Consider the following 24,111-nt stretch of genomic DNA (forward strand, 5'->3'; position numbering starts at 1 on the left):
GCGGCTCATATTATTAATTTAAAAGACATATTTTAAGAAGGTAGGCAGTTGTTTTGAAAAAGTGAAAGTATTTCATTTAAAGAATTTATGAATATCAAAATAAGAAACAAAAACAGCCAACAAGAACCAACTCGATGGCGCTAAAAATTGTTAGAACAAGTGATGCGAGCTTTTGAAATAAATGGTAATTACAAAAATATATTAGTTTTGAAATTTAAGTCAAAATCAAGAACAAATGAAGGTATAGTAAAATAGATTATTTTAGGTGATAGACTGAAGTACTACTCCCGCACGATAATTTAAACGACAGCATGTTTATATTACTGTTTGATTGTTATAGTTCTCATGCATCGTTGAACTTAAAAAAGGTTGTCAATGATAGAAGTTAAGATATACAAAAATAGTTTTTGTATTGAAACGTTTTAATGAAAAAACAATCATAATTATCAAGATTCAAGATTCAAGATTCAAGATTTTTATTGGCTCAAACATTTTACAATGTCTATCGCCATACTACAATCGATGGCGGTTATATATACAAAATATGAGAAAAGTATGTTAGTACAAATGTGCGAGAGACATATATAAAATTGACATACAGTAATAGTTAATTCCATTCACACTGAGACTAAGAAACACATATTTTAACAGACAAACAAACACACTAGTATACTGCCTATTGTAATCATTTACAACGTTATTTACAACATTTTATAAATAGTATCTATACTAATTAATTAATGATTCACTTTTGATAGTCGCTAAGTAGATAAACTTAGCTGTTTTGTTCACTAGCTGAACACGCGTTGTATTCATAAGACTTTTGAATTTATTAATATTAGGCCATGCACAATAATAATTAGGTAAACATTCGTATCTGAGTTCTCTATACTTAGGACACACTAAAAGAAAGTGATATTCTGTTTCTATTTGATTCATATTACAATTACTGCATATTCTATTATTTCTATCAATATTTCTATATCTTCCTGCTTCAATAAATAATTTATGTGCTGAACATCTTAACCTTGTAAAAGCTATTCTATGTTTCTCATTCAATATCAGACTAAGATACCTTTCTACACTAAAATCACATTTAAACATACAATACGTTTCTAATTTTGGAGAATTCCTAATTTCGCTAAACCACTGTTGTAAGTATTGATCATGAACTCTTTGAATAACTGCATTTAACTGTATATTTGTAATATCCTGACTATTCCATAAAAATGCAAAACCTAAACTCTCAAGAAGATCTTTTACTTGAACTGACCACTTGTTTATATGATTTCCATGAGCATCCTTTATATCGAACAACCTGTACATCAATGAATATGGGTTTTTCAAAATTCTGTACCAAAACTTAAGTATGCTTATTTTTCTCAAAACAATCATGGGAACTCTTCCAAGTTCGCCATAGACTGCTAAGTTGGAAGTCTGTTGCCGAACACCTAAAACAGATTTCATAAACTTCAAATGAACTCGTTCAATGTGAGGAGCTTTATGAAAACCCCATACTTCTGAACCGTAATTTAAAATAGGCATAATCATTGAATCAAACAGTTTAATTTTTTCTGATATATCCATGTGCAAATTACCGAACAGTGCATTTAATGAAAATACCGCTTTCATAGCTTGTTTAGACAAACATTTCTGAAAAAATGAACCATTTGCTGACAAAGTGACACCCAAGTATGTAAACTTGGTAACAATATTTAACTTATGTTGACCGTAGAACAAATCAACATTTTCTGGTCTATTGCCCTTTTTACATACCATGACAACAGTTTTGTTTATATTGCCATTTATACCCCATGTTGTACAATAATGATTCAAGTTATTTAGCATATTTTGCAAACCTTCCTTTGAATATGAAAATAAAACAGTGTCATCTGCAAAGAGCTGTAAAAATAATTGTATATTATCTAAGCTAAAAGCATCTATTGCATCATTCATCAAAAACGCATACATGTCATTTATAAAGAAAATGAAGAGAATGGGAGACAATGGATCTCCTTGTTTTACCCCTGAATTACTTTCAAAGAAATCTGATAGACATTCTTTAATTCTTACACATGATTTAACAGTTTCGTACATAGATCGTAACATTTTTACAATTCTAAAAGATGTTCCATATCTTATCAATTTAAGCCAAATACCATTTCTATATACAACATCAAAGGGTTTACGAAAATCTACAAAAGCACAATAGAGTTTCTTATTTTCATCATTTAAAACTTTATTTATAATTGAATTTAAACAAAAACACAGTCTATCGTGCTTTTTCCCCTGCGAAAACCAAATTGAAATTCTGTCAATAGCTCATTTTCTTCTGCCCATTTTCTTAAGCGTGTATCTAATAATGTTGAAAATATCTTTGAAAATATACTAGTTAATGTTATGCCTCTATAATTATTAACATCGCTCAAATCACCTTTTTTTTGGAACAGGAACTATTATACCTTTAGTCCAACTTTTTGGGTAGATACCATTTATAAACATATGGTTAAACAACGTACATAAAATAGGTGATAAAATCGTATTACATTCTGTAAATATTTCTGCAATAAGCTTATCAATACCACCGCTTTTTCCACACTTTAACGAAGAAATAGCTTTTTCAACCTCTTTTGTATCGAACTCTTTATCTAGCTCTTCAACATTATTAGCAGTTAGATAATCATCATGTAAAAGCTCACTTTCTACATCATTATTCACGAATACATTTTCCTCTGCAAACAAGTTTTTGAAATAATTATGAAATTCTTCTTTAGTTAATGTACTTTGTGCAGTTTTTTTGTTTTTAAATCTTCTTATTTCACTCCAGAATTTTTGCGGATTACTCCTCGCTAAATTATGCAAGTCACCTTTCTGTTTCACTTTAAATTTTGCTTTTGTTTTTCTTTTTACCAGTTTATACCTTTTCCGGGCAATTTTTAAAATCTCATAATTTTTTGCATTCTTACAGTGTCTATACCTTTTACTTGTCGCTTTAAACACAACTCTGGCGTTTTCACATTCAATCGTATACCATGGGCTTTTAAATCTACGATCAGACTTCTTTCATTGACCATGTGTTTTTTGACCAAAAACACTATATGCTTTATTATAAAGACTATCAGCAATTTTGTTTATGCCAATATCAAACTCTGTCTCGGAGCCAATTACACTGTTTACTATATCATCAAACTCTGAAACCGTATTGCTAATAATGTCTTTAAATAATGGTACCTTTTCAGCCTTCCAAACAAGTTTCTCGTTTGTTCTAATATTACTATCGTTCTGTTTACCTAAAAGACAGTTGATAGAAAAATTAACCTGAATTGGAGCATGATTGGAACATGTTTGAAAGTCATGTACAACAAAATCTGCAACAGACTTAAATAGATCATAACTACACAATGCATAATCAATCAAACTATTACCTTTGACGGTCATATTTGTAAAACTTCCAATACCAGCATCATCCCCTATTCGGCCATTAACAATTTTCAAACTACTACTCAAACATAAATCTATTAATTTTAGACCAGACGAGTTTATACAGTTATCCATGGTAAATCTATGCGGTAAATCAAAAGCCATATCTATACAATCATTTTGATCTAGTACATGTATATATCTATTAAAGTCCTCACTTGATTGTATAATATCAGAACGCTCACCACATCTTGCGTTTAAATCCCCGATTACTGAGACTTCGCCTAGTTCTGTATATTTACATAAACCTTGTTCAATTTTTTCAAAGTATCCAACTTCATGCATAGCATAATATACTGAGTTGCTAGGAGGGATATACAAAAAGCACACATAGATATCTTTTTCCATATTGAAAAAATCTTGACATAATTTGATCCATATAATACCATTTTCATCTATTTCAGTAGTACTAATACCAGGTTTAAAGTAACTTTTGTAAAAGAAACAAATTCCACCATGACCCCGTTTACAGTTAGGTGACATGCTTTCTTTTCTAGGAATTTCTATAGATTCGTACCTATCTAATGAAAAAGTATCCGTATTTCTCTGCCATGTCTCACAGAAAAACAAAATGACAAAATTTACTACAAAGTTAACAAAATCTTCATCACATAAACAGTTCTTAAGGCCTTCAACATTCCAGGAGATTACACTCAGTTCATACTTTTCTCCTGCCCCCTAACTGTTACTGACACTTGTAGGAACTCCTTGGGTGCCCTCCGTTCCGGTGGCTGGTCTGAACGCATGATTGTCTACAAACAATTTATCCCTCACAAGTACTGCTCGCTTTCCTTCTGCTCGCTGTTATCGTTTGGGTTATCGTGCGGGATTTATACAATTATATCGACAAAGAACTGTAAAAGACTTTATTCCTCGCTGAAAATTACAATATAATATTGTTCTGTCAGAAATGACATTTAAAAGCTTAATTCTCTGTCCATTAGCAAATTTCATTCTCTGATAATAGCAATAAGTGGAAAAAAGAACAACAACTAGTAGTTTCCCTGGTAACAACGCAATATTTGTTACCTTTGTTAAAAATATATAGCTTGATTTATGCTGACACAGAAATTGGAAGTACCGAAAGAACTTAAAGAAAAATGGTGTGTAAATCAAATACAATAAGTATGTTGTAAACAATACTCGTTACTCGTATCACAGTCAGTAAAACACAGCCTGCAACAAGATTTCTAAATTTCAAACATGAACGACATTATCCAGCGAAGTTTCGAATTGATCTATAACAATTCTCGATGAATAATACCATTCTGGGGTAAGGGATTGTGATGACTGTGGTTAAATTCCACCCTCAACGGAATTTGAACCTAAGAGTCCGATCCCCTTCCCACGCACTATCATTCTCTCCCAAGTGATAAATCTAAACGAATTACTATTACATTGTCTGTATTATCCTTGCTACAGTTCTAGTATTATAATGAATTAATTTCAAACTATTTTATTCTTAAGTATCAGGTAACAACAACAGAGACCGTAAATATGCCATGCCTCTTATCTAGCATGCCAAGCCTCTCTGATAGTTTTTTATTTGTTAAACTCCTATAATACATTAAGTTTTGCTGAGAAGGGGAAGGGGATGTACTAAATTTCTTTTCCCTATTGGGAACTTTTTCGACATGAAAGGTAATTTTTTTCAAAAAGGGTTAACCACCGTTCTTTAAAATTTCTATACTTAAAACTAGAGTGGGAAAAAATTATATCCCAATTTTGCTCTTTTTTTGTGTTTTTCTGTCTGCTTGCGATGTCCAGTCTTTTTTTGGGCCGCGCCTTTTTTTTTTCCCGTGTCGTCGGCATTGCCTTCTGTAATAGTAAAAAGACCCCAAAATTAGGATTTAGATATTCTTGCCCCAAAATTTTTGCAAAATTGACAACAACCCCAATATTTAATTGTTATGATTAAAATATGAAAAATAGATTTGAAATTATCACTTGTATCAGAAATAGTTTTTTCTGAATGTCTTAAGAATAAATTTAAAATTCATGCAAATCTTTTTTTTCGCTATAGAAAGTTCGATACGGTTTTTAAACTAATTAATGTAATGACAGGGTGTTTTTTTTTAAAAAATTTAAAAAAAAAAAAACAAAAAAAAAACCCAGAACGTCTGTTACGGAAAGAATGTAGGGGGAAAAATTTCAGTCTTTTATTTTCATGGTTTGGAGTAGGGTAGCGGCATAAAAGATAAAAAAAATGAATGATTGAACATGGACTAACCTGAGTAGTAGTTAGTATGTAGACCTGCCGGGAAGGACAACGGCCGCCCCAAGACTGCACGCTGCGATTTGTAATTGTTGATTATATTCTCTTCAGTATGTCTTGTGGTTTTGGTTAGAAAAAATTAATATGTTTGGTTGTCCGCTTACTTATGACTTTTTGCTTGACTACGTTTTTATGCGTAAATTTTCAACGTCGTAAACGTCAATAGCGTATGACGTCCCCAGCTATAATCGCACTCTTCGAGTTTTCATTTTTGTATTATTTTTACTTTTCATATTGTTTCCATAATTCCGGGATATAAATATTTAAGCAATTTGGGCAATGAAAGTTTTTCATAAAGCGAAATAAAATAAAAACGATATTTATAATTTTTACTGTTTTAAACCCTTTATCATAACGGTTTGCTCTGCAAATACCTTCTACCAAAGTTGACTACTACAGACTATTCTTCCCAGAACGTGGTAGAGTGAACGTCTACCCTCTATGGGGCAGTGTGAAACATCTTCGAAATTTAAATAGCGCTGGCTGCATCGATGTTTCCAACCATTTTTCGTTTTTATCTGTTTTTAACCCTTTTAATTTTTCTTTTCTTGCACAAAGCTTATGTATGACCTTAGGCTAAAAGGTGTTTGGTTTTTTTTCACCTTTTTTTCACAAATGTCAGGGGGTACTAAGGGGTGAGTAGCTTGGGAACCAAATGTCTTTCACTTTTTAACTTCACGCATGGCCAAAATGTATCAGTAATAAACGAGGCCCCTTACCGTGAAAAGAAGAAGAAGATAGACCTAGTGAAATTTTTTGCGGGGCCGTTTTTGATAGTTAAAACTAACTTCAATATTTCTTCCGCATTGCAAACCCTCAGTCTCACATAAGGCTCAACCTGATTGGGGATTTTTGAAAAAAATTTGAAATGACGTGTCAAAGTTATCCTAGGCTGGTTAGGAACTATCCAACAAAAACAACGTTTTTACGACAATGGGGAAATTTTTTTTTTTTTCGAACATTTTGTTTTTGATATTTTTATCACCCGACTGCTGTACACAATCTCATGAATAAAAATGCTTTTTACATGTCAACAGTAGGTAAAGTACAAATTTAACTGGAAACTGATACCTTGTCACATCGTTTACCCCGATACCACAATTGTTCTTCGAAACTTTAATCAATAACTGTTAATCTTCCTGTGCATGTCAGACAGTCGCGAAGTCATTATGCGTCTTACATGTCTATGCGCTTCATACACCGATCGCGAGAGTCTAGAACAACAACGAGGACGCAAATGATCTATCCGAGTGACGTCTGTTCACGCTTTCCGGCAAGGTGTGACAACTCCCTTACCCTGTTCAAAAGTTACAGTGATAAGATGAAAGTTATGTCTAAAAAGAGGGATCTAGTGAAAAATAAGAAGTACGAAAATATTTATATTAATCATGACCAGACAAAAGCTGAGAGGCAAATGGCACAAAATTTTAGAACTATTCTAGGCGTAATGAAAAATAGTGGTGTTAAAATGATCAGTTCTCGTGTAGTGCGGTCCTCATCAGATCATGATAGATCTAGGGCTAGCTCCTATGACAGGTCTAATTCTCAGGAGGATGCGGAAAACCGGGGAAGAGATTTCTTCCATCGTAGAAACCGTGATAGTGACAGAGGCTTCAGTAGTGGAAGCCGTGATAATGATTTCCATAGCCGTGGAGATCAAAGAAATAGAACTGACTCTGTTGATTTTTCAGGTAGTCGTGGTGATCAGACAAATAGAACTGACTCCTTTAATTTTTCAGGTAGAGGTAGTAGACATGGCAACAGTCAACAGAATGGTAGCTACAGAAAACGTTATGAAAAGCAATGGAACAATTCACAACGCCGTTAGATTTCAATCGGGTTTTGGAACGTTAGGGGATGGGCAATGAATAAAGACAGTGATAGTTTTAATTTACGTGCTTTTAGTGTTTTTATGAAAAGTGTTGATATTTTAGGTCTAGCTGAGACTCACCTTTTAAAAGATAATGTTATAAATATAGAAGGTTACACTTGGTTTGGTTTTAATCGTGCTGATATACATAAAAACGCTAGAACAGGTTCGGGAGGTGCTGGTTTTTTAATAAAAAATGAACTCTGTGAATTATTTGATGTGTGTATTTTTGAGAAAGCTTATGAAGGTATTCTTTGGCTAAAATTAACTCATAAAACTGATAAATTTACTATCTTACCCTGTGTTTGTTACCTCCCCCCAGAAAACTCTTCAAGATATTTTGATGTGCATTCCTTTTTTGATCAGTTACTAACTGACGTTTACCGTTTTCAGAAAGAAGGCTTGATCTATATCTGTGGAGATTTCAATAGCAGAGTAGGTGATTTGGAAGATTTTATACCAGGTGTTGATTTTATCACTGAGCGTCAAGTTATTGATTTTAAACGAAATTCATACGGTGATATTTTTATAGAGTTTCTAATTAACACAAATTTATGTATTTTAAATGGGAGGAACAATATCAGAAATGATTATACTTCAGTATCGACAAATGGCTCAGCAGTTGTTGATTACATTTTAGTAAGTCAAGATAATCTACACCAATTTCAAGACTTTGAAGTTTGTAGAACAACGGAAATAATAAATGATTTAGGTATAAATGTTGTAGCTGCGGCTAGTATACCAGACCATTCTATGTTACTTTGTAATCTGAATGTATTATTTGATAACAATTCTGAAGTGTATTTGTATTCTGATGATGCTGATTCATACAAACAATGTTCCTTTGACAAATTTGATGTTAGCAATGTACCATCAGGTTTTTTGAATGATTCAGTTATGTTAAATAATGTCACCGATTTGATAAATACATTGGAATCTAATGTTTCTAATCAAGAAAATGTTGACAGAGTGTATCAGAATTGGTGTGAACTGATTAGAATGGATATGTATGATAAGATTCCTTTTAAAACCGTTGCTTTCGGTGTCAAAAATAAGAAACGTAGACCCGGTAAGCCTTGGTGGTCTCAAGAATTGACTGATTTATGGTCGGATGTTTGTGTAAAAGAAAAAATATGGCTTAGCTGTAAAAGTATTGCTAGTAAAAAGAAATACAAATCTGATTATGTACAAGCTCGCAAAATTTTTGATTGAGAAGTGCAGAAATCTAAGCGTTTTTACTGGTATAATATGCAAAACGAACTTCTGTTAGAATGTAATGTTGATAGTAACAAATTTTGGAAGTCCATTGGTAAGATTGGTGTTTGTTTTACTAAGTCTAAAAAGATTCCATTGGAAGTTGTTCTCGAAGATGGTTCTATTTCTACTAATGTACAAGATGTTTTATGTAAGTGGGAAAATGATTTTAAATTATTATATAACAATCCTGATACTGATGATGCTGTCCAATTTGACAACGAGCACAGCCATAATAATGCATATGTTAATGCTTTCAATGATAATATATCTATCCTTGAAGTTAAAAAGGCGGTAGATGAAGCAAAACGTGGTAAAGCAGTTGGTATAGATGGTATCCCAAGTGAAGTTTTGAAAAATGATACTGCTATTTTATTTCTACATGCTCTTTTTAATACTTGTTTTAATAATGGCACTGTACCAACGGTTTGGGGTAAAAGTATTGTAAACCCAATTCCAAAATCTTCAGCTTCTGATCCTAGGGATCCTATGTTTTATAGAGGAATAGCACTTGCGTCAGCAATGTATAAGTTATATTGTTATGTTTTAAATGAAAGGTTGAATAAGTGGGTAGAACGCAATGGAATTTTGGTGGATGAACAAAATGGATTTAGGAAAAAACGTAGTACAATAGACCAAGCTTCATCTTTATATAATGTAATAGATACCAGGAAAAAATTAAAACAATCAACTTTTGCAGCTTTTATAGATTTCCGAAAGGCCTACGACTTTATAAATAGAAGTAAATTATGGAATAGATTATGTATTACTGGTATAAATGGAAAAATGTTAAGTGCTATAAAATCTCTATACTCTACAGTTTCTGTTTCAATCAGAGTAAATTGTTTTTCTTCCGAATGGTTTGATGTTAAATCAGGCTTAAGACAAGGGTGTATTTTATCGCCTTTACTTTTTAATTTGTACATTAATGATCTTGCTGTTTTTCTTAAATCTTTAGACATAGGTGTAAAGATTGGTGATGAACTTTTATGCATTTTACTATATGCAGATGACATTGTATTACTAGCAGAAAATGCTGCTGATCTGCAAAAGCTGTTAAATGCGTTACGTGACTGGTGCAATTTAAATGATATGAACATTAATGTCTCTAAAAGCAAGATCATACATTTTAGGCCACCTAGTTGTTCAAGAACTAATCAGGTTTTTACATGTGGTAATGACACACTTGAAATAGTTGATAGATATAGGTACCTTGGATTATTAATGCATGAACATCTGGACTTAAATGTTATGGTTAAAGCTGTAGCACAAAGTGCAAGCCGTGCTCTTGGACTTGTCATAGCCAAATGTAAAGTGATGGGTGGGGTTCCATATGACGTATTCACAAAGCTCTACGATACTGTAGTGTGGCCAGTTATTAGTTATGGTTCGGCCATTTGGGGGTACAGGTCATTTTCTTGTATTGATGCTGTTCACAATAGAGCCATGCGGTTCTATTTGGGAGTAGGGAGGTATACTCCTAATTTGGCTCTTGCGGGGGAGATGGCCTGGACTCCTACAATGGTCCGTCAATGGAAAACTGTCGCGGGCTTTGTGTGTCGTCTGTGTAACACCGCAATGACAAGAGTTAATAAACGGATTGCAGTCTGGGCTAGTTCTAAAGTTCGGTGCAAAAATTGGTTTTACTATGTGAAACAGAAATTCGAAGAGTGTAATATTACTTTCAATATAATGAGTTATGTGTGTAAGTCAAATGTTGTTGGTAACATTGAGAAATGTATTATGGAAAAATATGTTCGAGATTGGTTTAATGGTATTAATAGAATAACTAGTAATAGTGGTAAAGGCAACAATAAATTAAGGACATACTGTACATTTAAATCTGAATTTATTGTTGAAGATTATTGTAAAACTATTCTGCCAAGAAAACATATGTCTGCCTTATGTAAATTTCGATGTGGTGTAGCACCAATACGTATAGAGAGTGGTAGATATGAAAATTTACAAGTTGAAAATAGAATTTGCCCGTTCTGTCCTAATATTGTGGAAGATGAAAAACATGTTATTTTGAAATGTTCCTTATATAATGATTTAAGGGAGTCTCTTTTCAGTTATGTTGTTAAAAACAATGAAAATTTCAAGAATTTGCCAGAACAAGAACAACTGAAATATCTGTTTACAAACCCATTGTTAGTAAGATCTGTTGCCAAAACCTGTTGTAAAATTCTAGACCGTCGTAAATTGTACTTATGTAAATAATTTTACATAGAATTTCAGTCTTTTTTCCACTAAATTTGATTAGTTTTAATCTCTTTCTGAATGAGGGTAAATTGTTATTTAGGAAGTTGGTATTAACCATGTTGCTCTAGATCTGATCTGAAGTATTATCCACTATCTTAAATACTTTGTTTAGTATTCTTTTTACTTTAACTTTCTTAGTACATCCTTTTTAAACATGAACCAGTGAACCAGGCAGGATTAGTGCCAACTTCACAAATCTATCTTTTGTCTATTAGTATGGTTTTTAGTACCAACTATGTCTATTAGTATGGTTTTTAGTACCAACTGTTATAAAAAATATGTATCATTGGTAGAGTACGGTTTATATAAATGGTGTTTTAATATTTTATGGAATGTGACTGTCACGTTTTCATTAAATATGGATTTGACTTCCACACTTAGTGTATTAGTACACTCTGAGGTAACTTTATCTCATCAGATTCACACACACACACACACACACACACACACACACACACACACACAGACACACACACACACACACACACACACACACACACACACTTGTCTGTATCCTTTTTAAGTAATGGATATACACTCACCAACACACGCAAGCACGCATAAACAATCACACACACACAAAAAAAAAGACACACACACACACACACACACACACACACACACACACACACACACACACACACACACACACACACACACACACTTGTCTGTATACTTTTTAAGTAATGGATATACACTCACCAACACACACAAGCACGCACAAACAATCACACAAAAAAAAGCACACACAAGCACACATGCATTTACACACACGAGCACACTCATGCTTATACATATAAATACATTGTGTGTACTGTTTTAAGTCATCTGGTGGATTTTAATGTTTGTAGTATTGTTTTTTACCGTTTTATATGTCTCTTATAATTCTATAATTGAATGGCCATTTACATATGTTTTAATGTTGTGTTGTATATTTGTATATACTTATTGTTTGTAAATGGAAGAGACTGAAATAAAATAAATGAAATAAAATAAATGAAATAGAAACTAATATCAATAGTAATATAATATACTAATCCTCAATGATAACGTAATTCCGCGCATACGCGAGGACGCGTTCATTTCATGATCACTGATAAAATAACAATTCATATTGCTTGTACATTACTTGACAAGTAAATATCAGAAGTTGTTTCATTTTAACTGCCCAGTAAGTATACGACAAAATAGACTAGCCGCTAGACTGATAATAAGGAATCAACTTTGATATTTTTCTCTTATTTTATGCGATAGTGACAAATGCAAGTCTTTTTTTAAATATTTTCGCAGAGAACTGGTTGTAATAGGATGTAGACTGGCTACATTCACAATTTTAAAAATTATAATATTTTTTTTATTATAGTCTAGATGCTAGTGTAACGGCAATATAAGCTTAATCGGGCAAAAAATGCAGATATCAATAGAAAACCTGCAAAACGTTTTGTATGAGTTTGAATTCCCATTTGGGTGTTGTTATTTTTTTCAGATATTTTTGTTTTTATTTTCCTATTTGTTTTCATTTTTGTATCCGTATTCTTTGTTTGTTTCTTTACTTGTTTGTATTTGCAAAATATGTTCTATTATAACATAATATTATGTTCATTATTCGCTTTAGTACATGCATTTAACTAATATCATCTTTGTTATGATACTTAAACTTTCTCATCTGCCATTTCGGCTTCAGATATTTCTTTGTCGTTGTGTCATAGAGAAAATGAAGCAATCTAAATTTTTGTTGCGAAAATGAAAAGAAAATTAAATGTCGTCGCTGAGTTTCGAACCCACGCGGCAAAAGATCTGTTGAGTAATTATAGTCATGTGTTACTGTTGGTATGGTGGCTGATTTCTGCCATCCCGTGTTGGCGGGGCGAAACACGAAAACACGACACATTTAACGCGAAAACTCGAAGTTTAGAGGGCGCCGACACGACAAATTTATCTGTCGAGTTTACGTGTTGGTAGGTTATCAAGTAGTTTGATTTGCAACCTGAAGTCACGTGGCATAGGTAACGAAATCGAATTTAGACGGCGTCGCCGAAAAAAAAAAAACAAGTAAAAAAACAACAACACAGGCTTATCAGATTTTATCATTATCAAACATGTTCTTATTATTCTAGTAAGAAATTGCTTTGATACATTATGAGAAAATACATAAAATGTAGGTGAGGAGTAATTAGTTTAATATTCGACGTTCGTCTTTCGATATTTTGTTATGTAACAAAATGGTATTCGGCCGAAATATACATAGAATATAAGTCAGTTTTTATTCTTAAACTTATATTTTCTAGTTGTTTTGGCATATTTTTGCATGTAGCTATGTTGTGTTCAGTTCAGTAATTGTTGTGCGCATGTCTAACGGAAGAAACGAACACTCGACAAATAAGACATTTGTCGTGCTTTCGTGTTTTCGTGTCGGCGGGACGAAAACACGAGAACATGAAAACACGAAAAATAATGTATTTGTCGTGTTTTCGTGTTGGCGGGCGAAAACACGAAAACTCGAAAAATAATGTATTTGTCGTGTTTTTGCGTCGGCGGGGCGAAAACACGAAACACTACAGAACGACAAATAAAGGGCGCCAACACGACATATTCATACACGCCAACACGAAAATAAATATGTCGTGCCGACGCCCTCTAAACGTCGTATTTTCGTGAAAAACTTGTCGTGTTTTCGCCCCACCAACACACCAACACGAAATGGCAGAAATCAGGCACCATAAGTTGGGGGGGATAGAATGTAGAGAATACACTAACTGTATGGGTAATATGTGTCCTTACTTTTTAAACGTATAGATGTATTGATATATGTTTTTGCGTATCTTTGTGTACAATGATTAAATGACAGATCTAACCTCAATCATATTACGTATCACTCTTGTTTTTACATGCATGTATTAATATTTGTGTAAAGCTACAGTCACATATACGGATATGTCCGTGCGTTGAGGTACGGTGCGGATGGGTTTTAGTACGGAGCAGTACGTCTTTGTATGGGAAAAATGATGAGAAACGTGGAACAAAAAAAAAAAAAAAGAATACAGGACGCGAATAAGTACGGATAGGTACGGCGTACTACGTTGAACACTACGTTTTACTGCGCCTTGCAACTTGCCCAGCGCGTGGACGGGTCTGCGGTGAACTACGTTGAACTACGCTTTAGTATGGGCAGCCTCGGATAACTACGTTCACCTTGGCAAGATACGTTCAGTACGGATAACTAAGTTTTAGTATCTTTAACTACGGATGAATAAGTTTCAACCAAATTGGACAAAAGTCACGCTCTAATGGCTACGGATCGCTCAAACTTTTGTGCTTGTTCAAAATTTGGAGAAACTTGGAAGTTTGTAATAAATATTGAATACGCTTTGACCAAGTGTTGGTACGGATTGATAAGGATTACTACTTTGAGGTACGGCTCAGGTACGGATCGATACGGATTACTACGTTTCTATCCGTGGCTAGACGTAGCTATCCGCGCCGTATGTATGGCTGGGGTTTTATATCGATGAACCATTGTGTGTAAATCAATTTTGCTGAATAAAATTTTGTTCTGCTCTGCTCTGTTCCATTGTGTTCTGTTCTACTAATCTATCAAAGAAATAACTGACTGAGATCTCCTTGCCGACGTCTGTAGATCGGAATATGTATATTTTAACGCAAGTGCAGTTACGCAAACATACTCTCGCATTCGAATAAATAAAAGAAAAAACAATAAAAATAGTCGATTCTGAAATTCTTCAAACAAGAAAACATAAAAACGTAATATCAACGCCTGAAGACACTGTTTTACCAGACGTTCCTACATAAATCTGTATAATAAGTTTCATTTGCGTGAATAAAGTCCATTATTTCTAAGCTCCTCACATTGCCACAAAGGTAGCTGGGAGCTAATCGTGTGAACTCAAGTATGCTGATATTTTAAGGAAATAGCAGAAAATTGGTTCACATTAATTTTGCACATTAGATATTGGGTAAGAATGGTCTACGGAGGCGAAAAACAATCGTGTCGCGCAGAAAATTAAACCTGAAATCAATAGGAGTTCATTACAAGATAATTTTAGCAAAGTGCTATAACATAAAGAGTCTCTGCTTATCTATACAAGACTATTGATTATCCGCTGGCCTTTACAGTAGTTTCTTATTTTTGACGTTAATTAAAGCAAGAATTTGTTCCTAGGTTATGAGATGTTGGCTTACAAAAGGCTTTGTGGTAAGTGGTATAGATTATTCCAATTTTGTGAGTGAAGCTTCAGTCTTCTCTAAGCCACTGTACGAGAGAATGAAATGGCCTCGTAATTGTAGTAGTCAAGGTCGTGCCCCTGGAGTGGCTCTAATGCGCAACCGCTATATTTGCTGACCTACAAAACGTTGGTGTGTTACAGGAAATTGTGATAAATAGATTTCAACGATTGACTTAGATGATAAATTTTAAATATTTTAAACACTTTCATTCTCAAAGTAAACTAAATTCTTAGGTTACTTTGAGGTTACTTTTGAACAGCTAACATAACAATTTGTAGTGAAATTTACCGAGCAAAATTGAATACTAGTTGCAAAATCGCTTGCAAAAAATGACTTGCTGTAACCACCAGTTTTCATTTCCAGGGGAGACTGAAGTTGAATATTTCAATTTGTTCTACATAACTATTTTTAGGGATCTTTTTTTTTTTGAAAATTCAAAATAGGCATTATAACTGCGTTTTTATAAATGTTTCACATTTTAGTAGCCGCTGCTCTGGGCATCTTTTTCAAATATCCTGCTTTAAGTGTTGGATGTATGATATTTTGGTTTCTTTTCTTTTTCTTTTTCCAAAATAAACGTGCCGTTTCAAGTTCAAGTTATATATATTTTCCCCCCATTTTTGTTGAATTAAGACCCTTTAATTTGGAAGCTTAAGCTGTCATATTGTAAGAAGTAAGTTCACAAATTACTACTGATTTTTGTATCTAAATGTAAGGTCTAAATATGGTGTAACGACTTTTGTAACCACTTAAATGAAATAATAATTTTGCATTTTGTCATGTCAGCTTTGCTAAAACTTCGTTGAGAATTACTTAGTACGAGTCTCAAACATGTTGTTAATATATTACCTCACTGATTCATGTATACATAGAATGAGTGAAATAAAGAATTTTGACATGACTTTTGACTTGACTTTAAGATAAAGGTAATGGCATTTAAAAAAAAATCGATACTAAAACAAACAAAAACAAAACAAAACAAAAACAACAACAGTAACAAAAGAAAAAATGAAGAGATAGACCATTCCACAGCAAAAGAAATGTTAAAAGAACTTCCTCCCAAAGCCGCCAACCAGTAACTGTCAGGACCAGCACTGATGATAATATGTTGATTTTATATGAAATAAAGAACCGCCGGATTTAGTAGTGTTTAGCCAGTACGAAGTACATTATATTCTATACAGTAATGGAAAAATATTGGACGTTCACGTAATACAAATGCAAATCGATGATATGCAGAAATAAGTAGTTATCTAGTAAAAGTTGGTAATGTCTGACTCGGAATTAAGAATAGTATTAGAACAAGAATAATATAAACAAAGTATGAATAATATTACAAATATAAAAGACATAAGAAAAAGGTACACGGCAAAAACAAAAACAAAACAAAAAACACCATAAAACCCCGACAATATACACGTGTCCTCTTAAAAATTACTGCTGATGATGTGTATATCAAGATTTCTTTGAACTGAATCATAACTGTAGGCGGAGTTGAGTATGCATGATGAAAATGGAGAACTGAATGCAAATTGCACTGCCCTAGTTGATCTATATGCACTTTGGCCAACTTCGACCTGACATCACGAAATGCAGTTGCAATATTGTAAAGTCCTAATAATGGGCATAACTGAAAAAATGTGCATAGCAATCTCGACAATATACATGTACATATGTAATGTACATTTTATGTTAATGACATATGCCGAGTTTCATTGAATTGAATTGGGTAGAAACATAAGGTACTAAAGCTGTTGTAACATAGTTAAGTCCAAGATCAGTGTATAGGTTTAGAAAATGAAAGCCTGAACAATATAGACATACTCACTTCATGTTGGTGTAGAATCTCAACGTTCATTTGAACTGGACTGAAATTACAGGAGTTGAGAATACACAGTACAAATGTAGTTGCAAAGTTTCAAAGTCCACATAAGAGCCATAACTCAGGACGAAATCGGACATGGGATTCTAGTTAATATGCGAATAACTTCATGTTGATTATGAATAAAATTTCGTTTGAACTGGATGAAAACTGTAGTAGGAGCTGAGTACACAAGAAATTGTTACGTTCTGACGGAAAGACGGACCGTTCAAACACTATAGTCAACGGGTCTTACTGTTCGGGGCATAAAAAACAAAAGCTCTTGCGTATCAAACGTGACCTTCAAAATGATCTAACTAATATCTATTTACTGACATTTTATACGAAAACATCGTATACAATTTGCCACACGTTCTATTATACTTACATTTCCCAAGAGCATTCTAATCTAAGAAATATTTCTTATCCATTACTGAAAATCAATTTTGAAAGACAAGCCAGTGTCTGTATGCGGTAAAGGCCTTCGTCTTGGATTCAGATAAACGTCCCGCTTGTCAGATTTATTACGTCAAGTTCAATTGGAATATCTCAGTAACTTAAAAGGTTTCTACGAAGCTTTGAAAGAAAAGCAATATTTCTATTTAGTGTCAGTCTCCTTACAAAGGTCAAAACACACATAATTTTGAAAGGATTTAGTTCTCAGATAAATCTCAAACGGCACCCTCTGAAGAAAAAACTGGAGCATTTGGAACTTGCCCTTTTCTTGCTTCAGATCAAATAGTTACCTGATTTGGTATATGTTATGCCCGAATCACCTGATTGTTTCTTTGTTTCTTTTCTTTTTTCCTGATATTTCCGCCCATCTGTTGTGTTATATTTGAGACAAAACAAAAGCGTTAAGCAGTACACCATAACACAAGATAGTTACATGTTTTTCTAAAGACAAGAACTTTGATTTCTTTTAGAACAACTGTAAATCCATTGTCATTGTAATGGTCAGTTTACAAGGACAGGCAGACGACATCTAAAATTTATTCAAAGTTATTTTGACCGCTCTTCGAATTTCCATGGCGGTGAATATTACGTTAGTTGTTGCGGTGTAAAACTGCATGTTTGTCCGGCTATAAACAACTAAATAGATTTCCAATGATTGTTTCTGGCCAGACCGATTTCTTTATATGGACGAAAGCCAAGAATAGAAACGTTCCAGCTATATGATGATTTATCACCCCTGTTATTAAATAAGATCTGTAAGACCTTCCCCTAGGTTCACATCAATAGATTGACTTCTCAATATTTAGTATGGTCTTGGCGTTCTTAGACGAAACCAGAGAAACGCTTACTTTGGAAGGAAACGTTTCCGATATGGATTTTCCATACTACGGATACATAAAATTCACCTTAATTTACAGAATTTCTAGCAGTAAGGATAGGTTATAGTACGTGGGGATATCGATATTTCTCTTCTTGAAACAGTGTGTATAAAGCTAAAATGCTGAGTTATTAAAAGTATTTGAAAGTATGAATGAATGAACGTTGGATGTAACAAAATGATATTGGAAAATCCGGGTATTTGTGCGGAGTAAATATCAGCTGGCTGTAATGAAGAGATGTGATACTGAGAACATGTCCCCGAGCCCTCTTGGACATAATGGTAACGTTCGGGGTTAATTGTTTGCTAAATTAGTTCGCTATCGGCCAGGGGAATTAAAATATCGGATAATTTACCATGTCGACCATTAGAAAGGCCTATATGGAAATATCAAATGGCATTCGTGGATTGAGATTGCATAGAGAACAACCACAGCCAGCGCAGACGGCAACTTCAAAGGAAATTGTGAGTAAGCAGACGACAAACGGGTCCACTGTGTCATCGGCTCAAGGTCACAGAATGGTGCGGTCACCGAAACCTCTGATCGCTAGGAAAATTCGAAGTTTGTTTGGTCGAACTCAACCAACTTCAGTGAGGGATTTATTCTTGGATGAAAGGTTTCTGGCTAAGTTTTTCATGTTTTTCTCAGCAGAAGAAAGAGGGAAATTATCTCAAGTGTGTAAAGCGTGGAAAAATATTCTTTATCAGCCAAAATTCTGGATAAATGTGATTCCTATTATTGCATGCAGGGATTTAAGTAAAAGAGATGAAACGCGGCGTGCTTTCTATGAAAGCTTGCAACAACGCAGTTTCGATGCCGTCTGCCTTTTTGGCGCCACAGACGAGGATATTGCAGATTTCGTAAATCACTTCTCAAACTGTAAAAAGCAGATTCGTTCTATAAGTCTCAGGTGTTCAAATGTGACCGATTCAGGGTTAGAAATTCTGTTCAAAAGGCTTTCTGGAATTTATCGTCTAGAAATTTCAGGATGCAACGAATTGACAGAAACTGGCCTTTGGTCATGTTTGAATCCAAAAATAGTATCTCTAAGTGTCAGTGATTGTATAAATGTAGCAGACGACACCGTTGGCGCCGTTTCCCAACTATTACCATCATTGTACGAGTTCAATCTCCAAGCCTATCACGTGACAGATGCAGCCCTAGCGTTCTTTAGTGCTAAACAAAGCTACACGTTGTGTATTTTACGTTTACAATCTTGTTGGGAAATTACTAATCACGGTGTTGTGAATATTGTACATTCCTTGCCAAATTTGACTATATTAAGTTTGTCAGGATGTAGCAAGATAACCGATGATGGAGTTGAACTTATCGCGGAAAATCTTCGGAAACTACGTGTCCTTGACCTCTCGTGGTGTCCACGTGTTACGGACGCTGCGTTGGAATACATTGCTTGTGATCTGAACCAATTAGAGGAACTAATTCTTGACAGGTGGGTAGAGTCTGTGTTGTTATAGAAATCATCATACCATCCCATTATTGATATTACACCTATATATAGAGAAACCGATCCTATGTACTTTTTCTTCCTACGTTTAACATAAATCACCTGTAAGTGTTTATATTGTACTAATTTAATTGCACTCTTAGAAAAGGTTATCGGTTTTCATATATCTTTTCTTTTCAAATTATCGATTCCGCATATGAATCATTTATCCACCCCTTAGTCAATAAAGCACGCGAAGTTCAAATACATAAAACATCAAACATCATTATTAAACCGCCGTATGAGCCTTTTTATAATCGTTCCTACCTAATTAAACGCCGCAGTCATTTCTCTACTGGTGTGATCTTTACCGTTTTGCTGTATATTATTCAAATTATTAACCGCAAAAGCCTTACTATATGGCGTTTTAGATGCTCCTATGGGTTTCTTGATTATTAACATACTTTGAAGATAAGCACTTATCTGCTAAAGCATATTTTCTCCAAGTTTTCATTGCTTTATTTTAAGTATGGTTTCCGAAAGTACTTATTACCGGTGTATAGAAATTTGCAGATTAGAAAAGTCGCAAAACTATTATGTCAATCTGATGTTAAAGGATGTGTTTGTTTGTGAGTGTGGTAGTCATAGTGCATGGAAGTCAGCTTAGCGCATTGTGTGACGACCGGATTGCCATTTTTGCAGCATATCAAAACGTGTGAATATACCTCAGATTTGCGTGAAGAATGAAAAACGGCGTGCAGAAACTCTGAAGCATCATTTGGAGTTAATACATATTACTTAGTTATTCTTTATTTCAAATGAGTCAGCAAAACATGAGTCCTATTTATGATACACAGCAACGGATTAACCCTTATCATGCTGGACACGACTGATTCTGCCTTTGCAGCCAGTGTAGATCATGACCAGCCTGCACATTATCTGCACTGTTCGTCATTCTGTCAGTAACTTTTGGTAACAGTTAATGGTACTATCCAAATTGAATAATAGACAAGTTCATTACAGAAATTTAGCAGCTAGGGTAAGGACAGAAATGTGCTTTTTTTTCAGTTTAATTTACAGAAAACCAAACATAACGTTGAGCCATATTTATAGTGTTATTACAAGCACAGGTTTTACTGTATCGTGAAGTGAGTGATTCAGTATGATGGAAACATCTTGTAGTAGCTGATAAAGTATTGATATTGTTATACATGTATCAATGCTATTGAGCCAAACACTGTGTCATGTTGTTTTGTTTTAATCGGTGAAGCGAGCGTGAGTCACACTATTGATTACTGGTGGCAAACCGACCACACGATTTCCCAATAAACCAGCTTCCCAATATAGCGGCACTACTTTCTCTCCGATATAACAGTACTGTATGAACAGAAATATTGATCATGCGCGTGAGCTGAGAAAAAAATGCAAGGAATTTAAGTGACATTAAAATGTTAACACTCGAATTCTCTATTTTCTGAGACAGTAATCAACTTGAACACCATTACCGAACATTTTTGTCAGAAATTTCATCATATTTTTTTGTGCAAAATAGTATTGATTGAGACAATAAGCTCTGAGAACAAATTCATAAACACTGGTTTTGTTTTGCTTCTCGCCTTCAATCTGCTGAATACTAAATATCAAAGCAAAAGTCCCTTACTCGGTCTAAGTTTTTTCCTCTAACCGGTGAAAGGATCATGTTTTTATATAATTTATATATATTGCAATATTGACTGAAATTCTCCGAATAACACTGTTCATTAACTGATAAATAAAACTGTTTTCTGGATTAAACCAAAAGAAAAAATAAATGAGCCGTGCCATGGGAAAACCAACATAGTGGGTGTGCGACCAGCATGGATCCAGACCAGCCTGCGCATCCGCGCAGTCTGGTCAGGCTCCATGCTGTTCGCTTTTAAAGCCTATTGGAATTGGAGAAACTGTAAGCGAACAGCATGGATCCTGACCAGATTGCGCGGATGCGCAGGCTGGTCTGGATCCATGCTGGTCGCACACCCACTATGTTGGTTTTCCCATGGCATGGCTCAAATACAAAAATCTTGTTAATGATATGCATTCATCAGAATTAATCACCGAAACATTGATTTAAAATTGCTTTAAAATTATTATTTATTATTTTCATATTTCTTTTCACTCCCAAAGAAAAGAAAGAGACATGAATGTTGTTATCATCTATAAAATATATTGCTAGAATATGTTATTCCGGTACTTTTATATATCTAACATACCTGTACATATACCTACTTAACCCATATCCTGCTAAGTTTCTATAATGAACTTGTCCGCTTTTTCAATTTAAACAGAACCATTAACTGTTAAAAGGGGTGATTACTGAAAAGATACTGACTGAATGGCGAACAGTGAAGACCACGATCAGACTGCACGGATGTGCAGGCTGATCATAGTCTGCACTGGTCGCAAAGGCAGCAGCAGGCCAGGGGTTAAAAAGAGGGAATACATTCACGACAAAAGGATTTGTACTTGATTTATTACTGTTTGTATCGAATGCAAATCAGTTAACATGTGGATTATTTCCGATTTCCAAAATAAACAGCAGTTTTTAAGTGGTAATTTGGCTTCTCCCACCACAGGTACCTAGTTAAGCTGGATATCACTTGGACCGGGATTTGAACCCCAGACCTACGTGTAACCACTGGACCATAGGGTCATCGTTAATATGTATAAAATGATCCCATCGTTAGTTCCATCTGTAGCAATAATAACTTTAACTGAAATGAGTTTTGAAATAATGGTGTAATTATCAACACAGAAAGTACGTCAGAACGTAATATAGTAGCTCCTGTCTCTCTTCCGAGATAATTAGGAACAACATTTAACATATCCGTTCTATTCTTTATGTTTCCCGTATAATGTGTTGAAAGCCTAATTCTGTATGCACAGTCAGTGCTTTAACAAATTAGAGGATGAGTTTTCTTTTTCGGGATGAATTACATTTTGTGTCGATTTTGACAAATGACAAAATGTCTTTCTAGGCATTCATCCCTTACATCTGGCGATGAAAAAAATCACTTTTGATCAGAATTGCTAGAATAATCCTACACAATAACAATATAACTTCATTACGCTGGATAAATAACCTTCATTTATTATACAAACAGCTAACAAGGGGGGTATTCGATCTACTCCTTACCACCAAAACAAAATGGCGGCCAAAACTGAAAATGTGAGTTTTTCTTACTTTTTATCTTTTTTAAGGATTTCTAGACCATGACACATGGCTATCAACCTGCTCCACTGTTTTTTCTATCTATCGGTACCTTTAACATTGGAAACAGTGCTGTAGTTTGTCTGGAATGCTGGTCATGGGATTTGAATCGATGGAAAATCCTCCGGTAAACACGGGATAAAGAATAGTGCGATAGCAAAAAATAGTCTTTTTTCCTTATAATTCAAATAATTGTGAGCTGTTTTTCTAATTAGAAGAAAAGAATCAAAATATATTTCCATCATGGTTAGTCTGGAGCCAATTAAAGTCGTAATTTTAAATTACACAGTTTTTTGTCTGATGGTAAGGAACAGTGTACGAAAATAAGAGGATAAGGTGCAGTTCACTTCTTCGAGCAACTTTTTACTTTGCTCTTTTCAGAGACAATCAAGTAAAATTCTATTACAATAATATTTTGGTGATCATTTATAACTATCTCTTGCTAAATGTAGTAAGATTTAAAAGGTATCCGCCTGTCTATCAGACACGTGATGTACTGAAAGCCAAAAGTTCAGCAAGTATTTAATATAGTATCCCTCGCCAACATTTAAGTATTTATAACTTTCTATTTGGTATAGCGCCCAAAGTCATTAACAACAAGCAATTGCCTTACAAAAATGTTGAAATATTATTTTATTTTTTTTTTTGTCTTAAAAAAACATTAAAAGTTAAACCTACTTAAAATACAATGTGTTTTACTAAAGATAGTGAAAACTCAGCAACACCACTTAACTTGTTTAGGTGTTATGCATTCTTTGTAATTTTGCGTTAAAATACATATGTTATGCGACATTTAGGCGCACTAATTCACGATTTTATGGATACAAAGACCAGAAATT

General features: G+C 34.1%; 1 protein-coding gene across 1 annotated transcript in view; it reads left to right on the top strand.

Moving 5' to 3' along the window:
* Positions 1-18,511: 18,511 nt before the first annotated feature.
* Positions 18,512-24,111, top strand: part of LOC123563156 (F-box/LRR-repeat protein 16-like) — a 65,810-nt gene continuing 60,210 nt past the window's right edge. The window contains exon 1 of the mRNA XM_053529542.1: positions 18,512-20,031. Within this exon, the coding sequence (XP_053385517.1) occupies positions 18,938-20,031 (1,094 nt within the window). The 5' untranslated portion in view covers positions 18,512-18,937. The remainder of the gene's footprint in view (positions 20,032-24,111) is intronic.

The sequence above is a fragment of the Mercenaria mercenaria genome, chromosome 2 (assembly GCF_021730395.1).
Source record: "Mercenaria mercenaria strain notata chromosome 2, MADL_Memer_1, whole genome shotgun sequence".
Taxonomy (NCBI): Eukaryota; Metazoa; Mollusca; class Bivalvia; order Venerida; family Veneridae; genus Mercenaria; species Mercenaria mercenaria.